At 51.5% G+C, this 15,023-nt stretch overlaps 1 protein-coding gene across 5 annotated transcripts in view; it reads right to left on the bottom strand.

Annotated features, from left to right (window-relative positions):
- The window catches only part of DGKD (diacylglycerol kinase delta), a 62,895-nt gene extending 48,317 nt beyond the window's left edge, over window positions 1-14,578 (bottom strand). For 3 of the 5 annotated variants that reach the window (XR_003499167.3, XM_027464452.3, XM_027464453.3), the window contains exon 1: window positions 14,377-14,577. Coding sequence is in view for 3 of the 5 variants with exons in the window: in XM_027464452.3 (XP_027320253.1) it covers window positions 14,377-14,529 (153 nt within the window). In the remaining 2 variants the exon portion in view is untranslated. Of the gene's footprint in view, window positions 1-2,431; window positions 2,451-14,376 lie in introns of those variants that run through there. The other 2 variants (XM_027464454.3, XM_005029781.6) reach the window with 2 other exon arrangements.
- Between the last annotated feature and the right edge of the window lie 445 nt (window positions 14,579-15,023).

Genomic DNA, 15,023 nt, shown 5'->3' with positions numbered 1-15,023 from the left:
ATGAAGAGGGAAACTAGAACGAAGAGGGAGCTATATCCAACTCCAGCATTTGGTATTCTTCAGATAGTCTTGGCTCTGCCTCAGTACACTCTGGCTGGCTGCCATTTCCCAGGGCTGGAGTGCCAAAACTGTCTACGCACACTGCCTTTTTTTTTTTTTTTTTTACTGCTTTATAACTAGATTGACATACCAGCATACACAGTCCCATATGCTCCCTCACATACTATGCATACATAGGGGTATGTATTTAATCCACATGCACTTCATTCTACTTCGCCAAATACATTTGATTCCTTTGCTGAGGACAGATTTCGAATACCAACAGCTACATCAAAATAATCTCAAAGGCTCAGAAAGACAGAGAGCAGAGAAGTCAGAGCTGAGGGTTCAGCCCCGTCTTACTGCCTGAAGGTAGTGCCTTGGAACAGCAAATGGTGCTGCGTGGTGCCGTGAGAAACCCCCCTCTCTCCCCAGGAACCCACTTCTTGCTGACAGAGCCCAACGCGATAAACACCCAGTTAAAAATGCAGGAAACAAGTGGTCCAGCAGTCTTGTAAGACAGGTTATTCTGTGTCTCATTGCCAGGAAAATTACACAGCTTTAACATACTTGAGGTCTCCACATGACCCAGGTTTGTGGCAGTTAGGTCAACCAATGAGCATCAATTAATTCACAAGCGCAGCGTTACGCATCCACTGCCAGGCTACTACAGAGCACAAAATAAATACTCTTCCTGATCCAAAGGGTTTACATTGTTTTAGAAATCCTTTCCAGGGCACTAAACTTGCTTTTAAAATGCTATATATATTTCTAATGCGGGTCTTTCCTTTTTGAAACAGCTGCAGATTTTAATACTTTCCACACACGCTGGCCCTTGCCAAGCCCTAAGTTTCCTCAAAAAGCACTTGGAAAAAAAATGCTGACTATAAGAAGAAACATCCGCCTGACAACGCTGCTTCTCTCTTGCTAGACGGAGCCATCCTCACGCTGCCGGAGAGCTCAGAGGCCGGAGCACCACGGCGGTGCCTGTCCCCACGAGTGGCTGCAGAGGAGTGGGCTCCCGCGTGCGCCCAGATCCCAAAAGGAGATGCTGGCCTTGGGAGCTGCATCGGACCTTCCTCCATGGGGTTGGACAAGAAGGTTGAGAGCTCCCCAATTTTCTCCAAAGCAAACACCACCGACCTCGAAGCCTGGGAGCTGGCCCACTCCCACGCTAACGAGCCCCAAGCCTCCCCACTTCCCAGTGCTCTGTTTCTCCAAGCCACCTGCACACTGGCAGAAATACCCGCCGGTGCTCAGGCAAACACCAGCATGCCCGGTTCGAATGGCAATCCCCATGTTCCACTCTGTTTTCAGCAGAACGAAGCGGGAAAGACAACACCCGGCCAGAGACAACGCTGACAACAAAGACAACCACCCCCCACGGCAGCTCCCTGCACCCCGAAGCTGTGGCTGAGAGGCACCTTGGCTCCATGTCCCCCCGTCATGGCAGGGGCAGGGCTGTAGGAGCACACCCCTGTAAGCCGTAAGGCACCTGGGAGAGGCTTTAGTGTCCAGAAGTTCAATGCACTGCACTGATAGCCAGAAACAAGATGTCAGGCTTACTTGGAGCTGGTGCTGTGCGTTACCATGCAAAGAATCCGAAACTCAGCCATGATCTTCCTCCGAAGCTTCAGCAGATGAGAGAACAGAGCTCAGACACAGACCCCACAGCAGCCCTTGCCGAAGCGACCCTGCAGGCTAGGCCAGCGCTGAAGGAACTGGGAAAGGTCCCCTCACCCCTACTCTGCTGTGGGCTTTTTACAGGATCCCAAAAGCATCGTTTGCCCTCTGTGTGTCTCCATCTCCCAGCTCCAAGTGGAGCAAACAGCACTGCCCAGCTCTGCGGAGCCCTACAAGAACACACACTGTCTGCTGGGTTACTTCAGCCTCCAGCACCTGCGCCTCAAAGCGACAGATAAAGCAACAGCATCTGACTTACCTGGCTAAAGGAATCACACGTTTCTGCAGCTCTCTTTAGCCTGACACTACAGGGAAGGAAATGGAGCAGTGGCAAGAGATTTTTCAGATTAAAACAGAAACACGGAGGGATCTCTGTGCATTCGTTGGACAAAAACCACACACAATTACAAGAGGAGATGGAGAAAGTAGCTACTGAATCCTAAGAAGTCCTGAACTGAAGTCAGAAAAGAACTGAAAAATTCCTGGGGAAGACTCCCAGGCTGCGAAGCCCACAGACACCCAGCCGGCCAAGAGTCTGATCAAAAAATAGCAATTCGCAGGAGATGGCAGGCCTCTGCTGCTCTGCTTCTTCAGAGAACTTAACCCGGGGCCAGCCGGAGCCGCGCGCTCCCCAGGCTGTCTTGCAGTGCCTCCCCACAGCTCCCGCCTGCCATGCTCGGCTCCCTGCAGCTCAGCGGGGCTCACTCACCTCTGCACAGGGCGTGCAGTCCTCCATGCCTCTTTTAAACAGCACCCTTTTTTTTTTTTTTTCCTTTCTTGCCTTTTTTTAACCCAAAAGGCGACGATCCCAGAGGTCACCTCGCCCCTCCCTAAGCGGCAGCTTATGTCACTCGCCAGCCTCTATCTATAGCAAACCTCATGGCTCCCCAACTCCGACGCGAAAGGGCAGTGAGGAGCGAGCTCTCGCGCTCTCGTACGCACGCACTGCTCAGCAAAAACAAGGCTCTGCTTCAGAGCTGCCCATCTCTGCACGAGAGCGGCCGTTCTATTTATAGGCACGCCGCTCACGAAAAGAGTTTGGTGGGTTTGGGCGGAAAGGGCTGGAGATAAGATCAAGATGACTTTATAAAATGATTCAGACATTGCTGCCTTTCCCCTCCTCTATTTTAATTTTACAGCCAAAGGACTTGCTACTTGCGGAGGAATGCAGCTGAAGGAAATTAACTGGGGAAGGACCTGACAGCAGAGTGACAGAACGAAGTAAAAGGGGGAGCCGAACAGGGATTTCTGCTCAGCAGCCTCTCTGCAGCATGCTTAATCGAAGATCTGCTCTGACCAGGTTACTAACCGTGCTGCTCACCAAGACAAATGTGGAATTACTTCTCCCGCACAGGAAAAAAATAAAGAGTCGAAGCCATTTTTAGTGCCCATTTTAGTTGGATCCCATGGGAAAAGCTGCTGCCCTGAAGCACGGTGAGGTCTGATTAGGTGCATCCTACTGGGGATAAACACAAGTACTGCTTGGGAAGGATCTACCCAGGCTGCTTTCTGTCCAGCTGTGCCTCTCTCCAGCATGTGTCCCGTGGCGTGGCATTCCACAGGCAGACAGCACCATGAAAAAAATAACGTATCTTGAATCAAGCCCACAGGGATGTGCTGCTGGTTGCAGTGACCCCCATTTCTCCTATGACAAGACAATACAAAAAAAGGTTGCTGAACAAACTGACAGTTTAAAGCAACAATGCACAAAGCAGAGCCTTAAGCATCTCTGCAAAGAGCACGACTCGACAGCTGAAAGGCAGGGCCTAAGACATTTCTAGCATTTCATCATCTTTTATCTTTGGCCTTGAAGAAAAGTGACTTCCTGCAGAAAAAAAATCAGTTCACCATGAGCATACACAACCCTCCCCCTGCTACCACTCCTCGCCATGTAAAGCTTGGCATTTCGGAAGGTAAATAATACCTCCTCACCTTTCTCCTGTCCAAACGGGTGCAGCGTGTAGGCCTAATCCTGGAGTGACGACACCAAAGTTTTGCCACTGGCCTCGGTGGGAATGGTGTCAAACGCCTCCAGGGCTTGACTTCCCCTCAGGGCGATCCCACCACCAAGAGCACGGAACCGAGCGACCAGCAGCAGCCGCACACCAAGCTACGAGACGCGGCCGTGTTTCTTGTAGCACTGCTTGCCTGAGGTGGCTCTGCATCCGCTAAGCCACATCAGAGACGAGAGATGAAATGCTTTTTACGCCGATAACGTGGCTGACTCTACTGAAAGGAACGATGGCACCGCGGTTCGGCTCTGCTCGGCGCGCGTTCCTGTTCCTCCCGCGTGCGGCACAACCCATGACGCCAGGCGCAGGGGCAGCCCATCCTTTTGCGAGGCCTCGGTCTCTGGCCCCCTTTGGGAGCAGGGCCTTTGATGCGCCCAAATTCCTAATCGAGAACCCTCGACCTCGCGAGCCAGGCTGAGGGCAACCAGCAGCTGTACCCAGCTGTCAGATTGGCAAGTGTCCTGTGGCACGGGGAGGCGTCAACTGCATTCGATACGGAGGGCGAAGAACAATGCAACCTATTTTACAGCTGAGATCATGACATATTCTTAGGGACAGGCACTCAGGGCAGCGCATTTGAAACAAGAATTTTGCTCCGGTGGTATTTCTTTCCAGTGCTTTGCAGGAAAGAACTGCACAAAAGTTGAAAACACAAGGATTCGAAGCTATCTAAACAGCAACTAAAGAATCCTATATACCAAAGTCTCAACATCTGGATTTCTCTGTTTTCCATGTGTCTCCAGAATGTAAAAACTTCAGGGCACAGACTGTTTTTATTTGTACGTACTATAAAACTTCGAACAGGCTGCTGATGCCAAACAACAAATAAATAACCAAAGAAAGAACTAATTGCACGGAGAAGAAGAGAGCAAAATAAAAATGCAGATGCAGAACTGACAGGCTGTCTTTACGTACCTTGTTTAGGAATTTTTGTAAGGGTGAGGGTGGATGATCCCTGGGGACCAAGCAACCCTGTCCAGCCACTGACTCTGTGCGAGCAGTGGCAAAGGAGATGGGAGCAGCTGCAGTCACCCCATAAACACGGCAAGATACCCTTGGCAAGCTAAGGGAGGTAGGGATTTGGAGTGCTGCACCTTGCTTTGAGTAAAACAGTTTTAGTAGCTGCTTCTATAAAAGCTCTGTGGTCATAAATACAGAACTAATGCAGATAAATTACAAAACCAATGAAATACAGAAAATCTGACAAAGAACCTACAGGAATAAATCTAACCAACCCTGCAGAATAAGACACGAGAGGTCAAAAGGCTAGGGGTTAACAAGCTAATCCGAGAGCAACATCCTTCCACCAGACAGTGGTCACACCCTGGAAATTAACTCCAGGAAGCTTAGAGGGGGGAAATGTGGATCAGTAAAGCAATGCTAAGTATGGGACACACAGAGAGTTGTACAGACCTACAGTGGAGCACGAGCAACTTATGGGTTACTTGGTCCTGTTTGCGAGCTCCACATGTAACGCACTCGGCTCTCGCAAAAGCAAAAAACACACTGCGATTTCTGCCACTGGTACAAAAAGGACAAGACATTATGTGAGCTCACTGCAACAAAAGGACTTCAGAAGAGGGGAAAAAGGAAAAGAAAATCAGAGGTCAACCACAGGAATCAAATGCCAGAAGAGAAGCCAGGGCTGTGAATCAACAGGCCAGCAGCAGAAGCCGTGCTCTCCACTGAAGGGGTACAGCCTGTGCTGCCGCTGGCCATCCCCTATGTATGCTTCATTTTCATAACCTGTGTTTTACGAACCAGGGAGCACCCGTGGCAGGCTGCAGCACAGGGCTCAGTGCAACCTCCCCTGGCAATCATCTTCCCTGCCGTGCCTTGGCCGTGCTGGCAGAGCTGGGGAGCTCGGCAGGCAGCTGCAGCACAGCCCCAGAGGGACCCAGAGCCACCTGCAGCGCTCTGCCAAAAGTGGAGGCACGGTACTGTGACACAGGAAGCACAAACTTATTCTCAGCATTGCCAGCAAAAAACAGGAGTTTGTACCAATTGGGCTGCAGCTAGAATCAGCCTCAGAATGGATAAATAAAAGGTTCAAGCACCTCGTTCTTTGTCAGCGAATGCTGTGGCTGATAAACAAGGAATAGGTCTCGGAACCAGCTTCTGTTCAATACCACATTCGCTGCTGCTGATGTTGATGATTTTCTCCTAGAAGGGGCGAGCACTCGCAGAGTGAAAAAATTAGCACAGAAAACCAACTCCGAAAGCAGGCAGAAAGGTTGCACATATATGGGAAAGGAAATACAACATAGCAGCATATCAGCACGCAGCTCCCTGGTGAAAGTAGCTGGGTTACAGAGCTCCAAGCGAAGCACTTAAAATAGATGAATGATCTGGTCAGCAACCCAGAGCGTGGAACGAAGAGCACCCCAGCACTCTCTGATTCAGGACGAGTTCGTAGCTGGACAACTCCTGGCACGCTACCGGCATAAGCCCTCAGTGTGCTTTCCGTAGGCTCCAGGCATCCTTCCCAAACACATTTATCAAAGAGGGGAGCTGAGCATGGAGCTCAAGTCACCCCAGCACACTAAAACACCGATGAAAGAGAATGGTTCAAATCCATCTAGAGATAATCAAAGCCAAAAAAGCAATGGTTTAAAAGTTACCTGAAAACCTTGGAGCGAATTAAAAATTTTAAAGGGCACTAATTAAACATGAACTTCAGACATTTCAAGGCAAACATGAAAAAGCAATCTGCTATTTTTTCTATCATTTTAATTACACGTGCACGCCTACATCCCTTCCTTAGAGCACCAGCTTAACCAAGCCATGTTCTCCCCATACACGCAGAAAGCTCTGCAACACATCACCTGCTGGGAAACCCCCAGCTCCGGCAGCCGCCTGTCCCACGGCCCCACCCCAGCACCACCAAATCCCCACTCCCAACGCCGCAGCACACTGCTCTGCAGCTGAGAGGCAAGAGCCAGCAGCGCTGGAAGCAGCACTGGAAGCAGAGCAACCCCTTGCCGAGCCACGGTGCTGCACCCAGCACAGAGGAGCCCTCCAGCGCTACAGCCAGAGCTTGCTTAACGCTCTTGATCCCGCAGAGCCAAATTCTTACCCCAAAGCCCTGCCGACCGTCTCAGCCCTCCCATCCGCTTCACCGCCAGGCAGAAGGAGCTGGGCACTTACCATCGCGGCATGTCAGGGCCATCTGGTAAAGCAGTATCGGGCAGGGAAGGCGCGCTCGCAGCTAGTACAATAGCGAACGTCAGGGAAGGCACATCCAGAATACAGCTGGGGATCTCATCCTCACGCTCATAACCATCCCATCCTTCCCATCCTGCTAAATGTCATGGAGAGCCCGGCCAAGTAGGAAGGAAAAGCCAGCAGAAAGTACCGGTATGGGAACCTCGGGACACGGCAAAGTGAAAGTCGCACCTTGAGGAGGGAAACTGAACCCCCTCCCCTGGTGTCAAGGAGGCTCGGAGAACAACAGGGCTTCCTCCCGCTGGGTCTGGATTGCCATCAGCTCTGCTACTGAATCCTGCGAGGAGCCTTATTTGGTAGCAGCTGGTAGAAGTGGGGCCAAATCCTGCTCCTTTTACTCCGACTGGTATTCCATGGGATTACACTGCTGCAAGCAGAAAGCAGCTTTTGGCCTTTGGCCATTTAATTAATACTTAAGGTATCCTAGAATTTATTTTTATCTCATCTGTAACAATCGTCGTTATCAGATTTTCCATATTTATGTATTAAACAACCTATGCTTTTAAGTTTTTTTTTCCTCATCCATTTAACATAGTTTTTAAAGGATACTCCAAAGTTTTTAATTTATTTTTCCATTTTCCCTGTTTTAATGTCCTGCAAATACCTCGGACCATGCCAAGACATCTCGATCATCACCAGCAACAACAGGGGAGATTAGCACAGCCCTGGGAACACCGTTTTGTTAACTTTGAGCGAAACAGAACAGAAGGCTCTGGCACGAGCTCCCAGAATGCTGCTTTTTAATAAAACCTCAGCAACAGAGCTGCACCATCAGAGAGTGCTGTGACCTGCCTCAGAGGAGAGCAGTTTGTAAAGCAGGCAACACATCCCTCCTGGGTTATCTGCTGTGCTTCTGGCAAGAAGCAGCCGAGAAGGCTGGCCCGGGGGTCAGGAGGCTGCCCTGGTGCTGCAGCACCTGCCCGAGTTCCCAGCTCCCCTGGAGACACCCCGGGCGATGCCTGCATCTCACGCAGGACGGATGCATCTCAGCACTGCGTGTAGGAAGCAGAGGTGGTATCGCCTCTCCCAGCCAGGATACTGCAAGGCTAAAATTATCCCACCGTTTGAGACTCGAACACAACGTGTGCGATACGAACGTTATGTAATCAACACGGTGTTTCCTCTTGCAAAAAAAAAAAGCAAACCACAACATCAAAATAGGCAGCAGATGCAAAACTTCCCGATTTAGCAGAGAGACTGAGAGTAAATAAGATTTCCCCCTAAAACCAGAGGGACTACTCGCATACTGATTGATCACCTAACCCAGCAGCCAGCTTGCAGCCTGGCACGCCGCCTCGTTCCTCCATGGCAGGAGGGCAGTGAGCTGTGGTCCCCGCAACATGCTCCTCACTTTCAGGAATGCCTGACGTGAGAAGGGAGCACGGGAGATGGCAACTGGGGGCGAGGACTGCTGCTGCTGCCTCTGTTCATCAGCCCCAAGCCGACCTGTCCCCGGGTAGCTGTCCCGCAGGGCTGTGGAGCCAAGCAGAAGCACCTCCTTGCATTAAGGGGCACCTACACAGATCTTCAGGGAAACGAAAAGCAATGACCACTTGGAGTGGAAGAGTTAAGTCGAATCCATTTCAATAAAGGTTTGGGACTTTGAAACCTTGAAAAAACATATTCCAAGCTGAAGAGGTTTTCTCCTCAAATGGTATTTTGCTCTGAAAAGTTCTGATGCTGCTGTGACAATCTCCAGCATACATCTTAAACTCTCAGGGAAATGGAGAATACAAAAACCTGTCACCTCACTTCTGTTTTCCTTTAAAAAAAGGAAGGTACATCTGCTGCTTTAGAAACAATAACCATCAGATTCATATTTTAAGAAGGTAAAATACGAATTTTACAGTGTTGTAGATGCTATACTGACTTTTCTTATCAGGGAAACTGCAGATAAGCATTTCACAATTTTCATTCATAATCCAGTACTCTTCCAAAGTAAAATATAAAAAAATATTTTTTGGTTACAATAGGTTTGGGGCAAGTGAAGTACTCTAAACAGGTGATTTAGTTTTGTTTCAAAAAAAAATAATACTTCTTTTATTTTGTCTCTAATTTTTTTTTGAAAGAACAGTCACCAGCCTCACATTGTACTTCTTGGCAATGCGGCCTCGGTAAATCTATGTTCTCAAAACGTGCAAAAGTTTGATGTTAGCTCTTTAGTTCCTGGAACCAGAACTATAGTTAGAAGGAGAAAAGCTGCAAGTGTGTGTGGTTTTGTGCTTTGTTTTGTTTTGTGTTTTTCTTTTTTTTTTTTTTTTAAAAGGAAGTAACAGCTGTTGCTTTCACATAGCATCCAAAAATCTCCAGCAGCGAGGCAAACACGCAGTACACCAATGGTAACGCAGCACTGGGAGGCTTCCCAAATTTTGTCAGAACAGATGAGTCTGAAGAGCATGCAAAACATAACGTTGTTTAAAAGGCAAAAACGTTCCTGCAGCAGGGTAACACAGCCTGAAATCCTGTCTTTGTCCTCAGCGTTCAGAGAAGGAACAAGTCTGTCTGTGGTGTTAATCCAGGGAAATTCACAGCTTTAAGCCTGTGTTCAAGAAGTTCGCTTTGGATTCAACCACAAGAACTTTGCAGCAACTGCCTCTCTTTTAAGTGAGGAGTTCCCACTTTTGACCAGAACTAAAGCATGAACCAGCACAATTTACGGCATGTGAAGCCATAAATGAAGCCATAAATGTGAAATGCCCTCTTCTAGACACCCTGTTAGAAGACAACATAGCGAAATCAGACATTTTAATATGTTTTAGCAGAGGGTGCCACAGACTGAATGTGAATTAAACCATAATTTCCTGAAAATTCCCTCCTTATTTGTGACACTTTTACAGTGTCTCTTTATTGAAATGCACTGTTTCTCATCTTAATACGGATTTTAATACTTGTATCAAGCTAACAAACTGTTCGTTTTCCTTATATTCATCTTTTCTGAGAAAATCTTAGACCATTTGCCCTCCAGAAATCAAAATAACAATTCTTTACCTATAAAAAAGGACGTTTTTATCTATTAGCCAATACATGGAGAAATAAAATGAGCTTTCTTCATTTGCTTCTGCTGCCTGCCATATGTTGGAGAACTCAGTTTGGGCTGCTGTGGGAGCTTGCACAAAGATGTGGAGAAACATTTTGCTTCCTCTTGTTTTTCCTTGCTTGTACATTTGGGGGGGGGCTCCTAGACCTCAACGCTAGTCATCAGAAAGAGAATCCCAACCTCCCGCAGCACCAAAGTCCATCTATACCATGGGCTGCGACACAGCATCGACATCAAAAACTCAGCTACTGCACAAAGCCTGTTCACAGCAGCTGAAAGCTTCGTACCAGGTAATTTATCCTGCTTTTCATAGCATAAATTAAGCTGACATCTCTCTGCTACGGGAGCTAGACAGCTCCAATATCCAAGCGCAGAGCGCTGCTCGCTCTGTTTGCGAGTCTGTTGAAATACATACTGCAAATCTGTCTTAAAAAGTTCAAGGTAACGATGAATGGGTATAAATCTGAAAAGCTACAGAAAATTGCTCCTCAAGCAAACAGAAGTTAGACCCATAGTCTAAACAAGGCCTCCTCCTGATGCCACCCAAGGGCATGGCTGAAATCCTGCCTGATAAACAAACTGAAACCTCACCACACCAACAGGGGCCCGCTGGGAATTACACCCAGCTAATGAATGAAACGAGGACGACCTGTTCATCTCTCCTCCTGCTTTCCGAGCTCTGTAATGCGACGCTTCCAATGAAAGGGCAAGTGGAAAGGAGGAAGAGCACTTCATTGCCGGTGCCCACAGAATGTGCGGCGCTCCTCTGCTTCACACCTTCAGCTCCCAGGACCACTTTTGATGTCACTTTGCCTTCGCCCACAGCAGGTCAGGACTGAGCCGGTGTTATTACCACTCAGTCGAGTCCCCAGTGCTGCTCAGAAGGTGGGACCTGGGCTCCTGCTGTCACCTCACCTCACGTATTGTCCTCCTCTGTTTTATTTTGGCTCTTTCCTAAGTCCCATCCGATCAAAAACACTTTATCTTAGTCGACCAACCATTTCTTTGGCTGCACCAATACAAGCCTGAGACCAGGAGAGGGGCTCCAAGCGGTGTTCTGTGCAGCCCGATGCTGGTACAGGTCCGACAGGTCTCAAAATGGCTGATCGAGCAGTCTGTGCAGCCTGCTGCTCTGCCAGCCCAGACAGCAGCATTACACTACAAGCTGTACCTTATCACGCTAGTGCTTTGTCTGTCCCCTGAATAACAATCATCGAGAGACTGCTAAACGCACTTCTCTGCCTATCTTCTTCTCTTCCTCTAAAACTCCTTCTAGCTAAAAATAAATAACTACGTTAATACACAGTACTCAACTTTCCAGACACTCGGCTTTCCACTCCCCCTGCCCCGTATCCTCGCAAGGGGCAGAGTTTTCAGTTGCACACATCCAAGCTGTGGTTTGTCTCCAGGCCCTGCACACTGAAGTCCGAGTAGCCACAAATCCAAGCAGCTCTGTGTGCCCCGCAGTGTTACCACCCCAGAGTGTTTCAGCAGAGCACAGCCAGGCAACCCGCAGGCCCAGAAGCAAGTCCACTGAGGTTTGCTGGTCCTGTGAGCACTTTCATTTTACAGCTTCTCTTGGGAGAGCCCAAGGTACAAGAACCAGAAGAAGCAAAAGACACCATCAAAGTGCTCGCAACTGACTCTGACAAACAAGTAAATTCGGAGGAGCTCCACAGCTACAGCAGGCTTCACACCCAAGCTGCCTTAACAGCAAGCTTCTGTTGTGATTTAACTGTACTTACAGGCACAATCTCGTGCTAACTGCAGCAAAAGATGTGGTTAGATGAGATTTACAGCCTTGGGGCACGGTAAAAGTCTTCCTGCATCTCTTACTGTCACTCTGATGGACCTGTCCAACAGCTCCTACAGCTTACTGCAGCCTGCTCTCCGTCATTCAACAGACTAATTAAAACTCAGGTCTGCTTCACAGAGGAAGCAACATCCTCAAAGCCTCCTCGTCAGAACAATGAGTAGTCACAAAGATGTCTTTGCTCCCTGCCCTCGGGGCAAGGAAAAGCACACATACAGCAGCATGCAGGAAAGATGACGGTGAAATATAAGGACATCGAAAAGCAACAGAAGCAATCAATCCTCGGTATCACAATACCTGGGCTGACTTACAAAATTTGACACTGTTTAGTTGAAGTCTTCTGCAGATTAACACATGGGAGGCTTAATAGCTGTGGACAATATCTGTTTATAATCCTCGTTCTTAACATGTTTATGTTCACGTAATACAAGTGGCTGGTTTAGGCTTTTTCCAGCCATGCTGACGCAGGAAGTGATGTAAAACAGGGCAAATGATTAAGTAGGAACACGCGGACGTGTTCGGCTTTATTCAAACAAAAGTAAAATTCAGTGCACCTTTTACCTTCCCATCTTTAACATCCTGCCATCAGCTGGAAGTCCCACACCAGCACCAAGGAAGGCATTGCCCTTGTTCTTATCACAGACACCACCACAGAAGTATCAAAGTCAGACCCTAGCATCCTTCCTCCTTGCATGCACAAGACCCCTGCCCCCAGTGGTAGCAAGAAATCACAAAGCTCATCCACTCTCCTGCAGGACAAATTTCTGCTGTTCAGCACCCCCATCATGCAGGAGATGACCACAAAAGGCTTCTCTTTCCACAGCCGATGAACAGACCAGCTCAGGCCACCTGCAGCAGGTCTGAGATCTAGCATCCAGCATCACCCCGCTCAGAGAGCGGCACCGTTCGCTGTTGTGGCTGAAGGAACCGTCCCACCTGCCCGGTGTCGGAAAAGAAGGAGGGAATGGCAGGGTCAGCGTGCTCGGCAGACAGAGGAAGCAGCTCGGCCACGCATGATGAAGCGAGCCAACGGGCCTCGGGTCTGACTGCGCTTGGCTGCGGGGGGGAACTGGGACCAGTGTAGCAAAACGACAGTGAGCAGAACGGCAACGTGTGTGTGTTCAGAAGTAAGGCAAACTACCAAGCAGAAAAAGATCCCTGTGAATAATGCTTCAGGCTCTGCACCACGCACAGACATTTGCTCTCCTTTGCAGCAGAAAATAGATAAGCATCGTCAGCACCGGGCATCCCCACAGCAGCAACTGTGCCTGCCCATACCCCAGGGACAACAGCAATGCGATGGCAGAAGAATAATGAGCCCGGCATTTCCAAGCAGAAGCACATCACACGACAATCCAAGGGTTACACGGGACTTTCACCACTACAGAGAAAAATCATGCAGCTATAGTAAAAATAGTACAGAAGAGGGCAACTCCCTGTGGGTGTTTCCTAGCCTAAGACTGAAGGAAATCTTCACGTTTTCTCTTACAGTAACAATACAGAGGAACTACAACTACAGCTCCTCCTGGGGAGCAAAATACCGTCACTATCCCTAAAAACGGCCCTACTGCTCCACAACCAGCCTAAGGGAAAAACGCTCTGGGGGAATCAGTGCAGACATGACTGCTGCCAGACCAGGGAGGTGAAGCGAGGTAGAGAGAGCTGGGAACAAAGGCTAACCAGCCACGAGACCAGTGCCTGACCAGACGGGAGGCTACACAGCACCGCTACAGAAGGGAACAATAGCAGAGGAGCAGATGGGGAGGTCTGGGACGAGACCAGGACAGCAAGGGGCAGATGCTGCGGGAGGCACGCAGGGGATGCCGGCAGCAGCCGCACGGCTTGGGGCAGGGCTGGGAATGGGGTGGAGGTGATGGGCTCCCACCTGCCCACAGGGCGAGGGGCTTGGGAAAGGGCCAGCGGAGGAGGGCACGGCGTGACAGGGAGATGAGCCGGGGCACAGGCCCTCGAGGAAGGCACGAAGGCGAGGATGCAGGGGGAGAAGGGAGCTGCGGCCTCAGGGGGTGGGCAGGGACCGTCCTGGGGGGTCGAGCCTCGGGTAGCGGGGCGGCCCTGAGGGGGCAGCTCGGAGGGGGCCGCTCTCGGCCCTGTGTGCAGCGAGGGCTCACGGCGGGGAGCTGCGAGGGGACGGGGGCGAGGTGCGGCCCCCATTGGGACGGGACAGGACGGGGCAGGCAGCTCCCTCCCCTCCCCTCCCCTCCCGAGCCCTGGGCCGGGGCGGGGGTCGCCGGCGGGCCCTGAAGGGCACTTGAGGGGCAGCCGCGGCGGCACCTGCGGGGGGTTCGCGGCGGGGGCGCCTCGGGGCCGGAGCTTCGGGCTGAGGGGGCCCGAGCCGGTCCCAGAGGGCGGGGAGGGGGTGGGCGGCGGGCGAGTCCCCGAGGGGCGGTTGGGGCTGGGGGAGAGGTGGGGAGGGGTCCCCGGCCGGTGCCCTCGGGGGCGAGCCGGGCCCGGCCGGTCCCGGGGGCGGCGCAGGCCGGGCGGGGGAGGCGGAGGCGGCGCGGAGCCCGAGGCCCTGCGGCTCCCCCGGCCGCCCCTCACTCACGCACCTTCTGGCGGATCTGCCCGGACGTGGAGACCTTGCGGATGAGCTTCTGCGGCGAGCCCGGCTCCTGCTCGGGCTCGCTGTCCGACGACTCGTCCGCCGCGGCGCCGGCGGCGGCCGGCCCGGCCCGTGGCTGCGCGGTGCCCGCCGCCGCCATGCTGCGCCGCGCCCGGCGCCCCCTCCCGCCCCGCGCCGCGCGCTGCAGCCGCCTCACGGCCCCGAGCGGCGCGGGGCGGCCCCAGCGGCACGGAACGGCCCCGCACGGCCCCCTGGCGGCCGGCCCGGCCCGCGCCCTCCCGCTGCCACAGGGCGGCCGCTGCCGGGCGCCTCACGAACCCGCTGCGTGGAGCCTGAGGCAGGGGAGAGCTCCCGCGAGCAGCCCCGCGCGGGCTGAGGCGACAGGCAGGAGGCGAAGGGACTGCTCGCAGGCACAAGGAGCGAGTGAAGCGGTGTGGCTCCACCCTTTCCCCAGCGCAGGGTGACTTTGTGACTGAAGTCATCACCACAGATGCATGTGAGAGGAAAAGCGTGCAGCAACAGATGTCCCACACGCTTGGTAGCCACAAAGGAGAAAAGAAAAAGGGCTCTAAGGGTGCTTGCAGATCCGGTTGCCAGGGACACTGAAGGAAAAGCCTTCAAAGAGAAGGATGG

This window comes from Anas platyrhynchos, chromosome 9, assembly GCF_047663525.1.
Source record: "Anas platyrhynchos isolate ZD024472 breed Pekin duck chromosome 9, IASCAAS_PekinDuck_T2T, whole genome shotgun sequence".
Classification (NCBI taxonomy): Eukaryota; Metazoa; Chordata; class Aves; order Anseriformes; family Anatidae; genus Anas; species Anas platyrhynchos.
The sequence above is the reverse complement of the archived record's forward strand: the minus strand, read 5'-3'. Positions and strand labels throughout refer to the sequence as shown.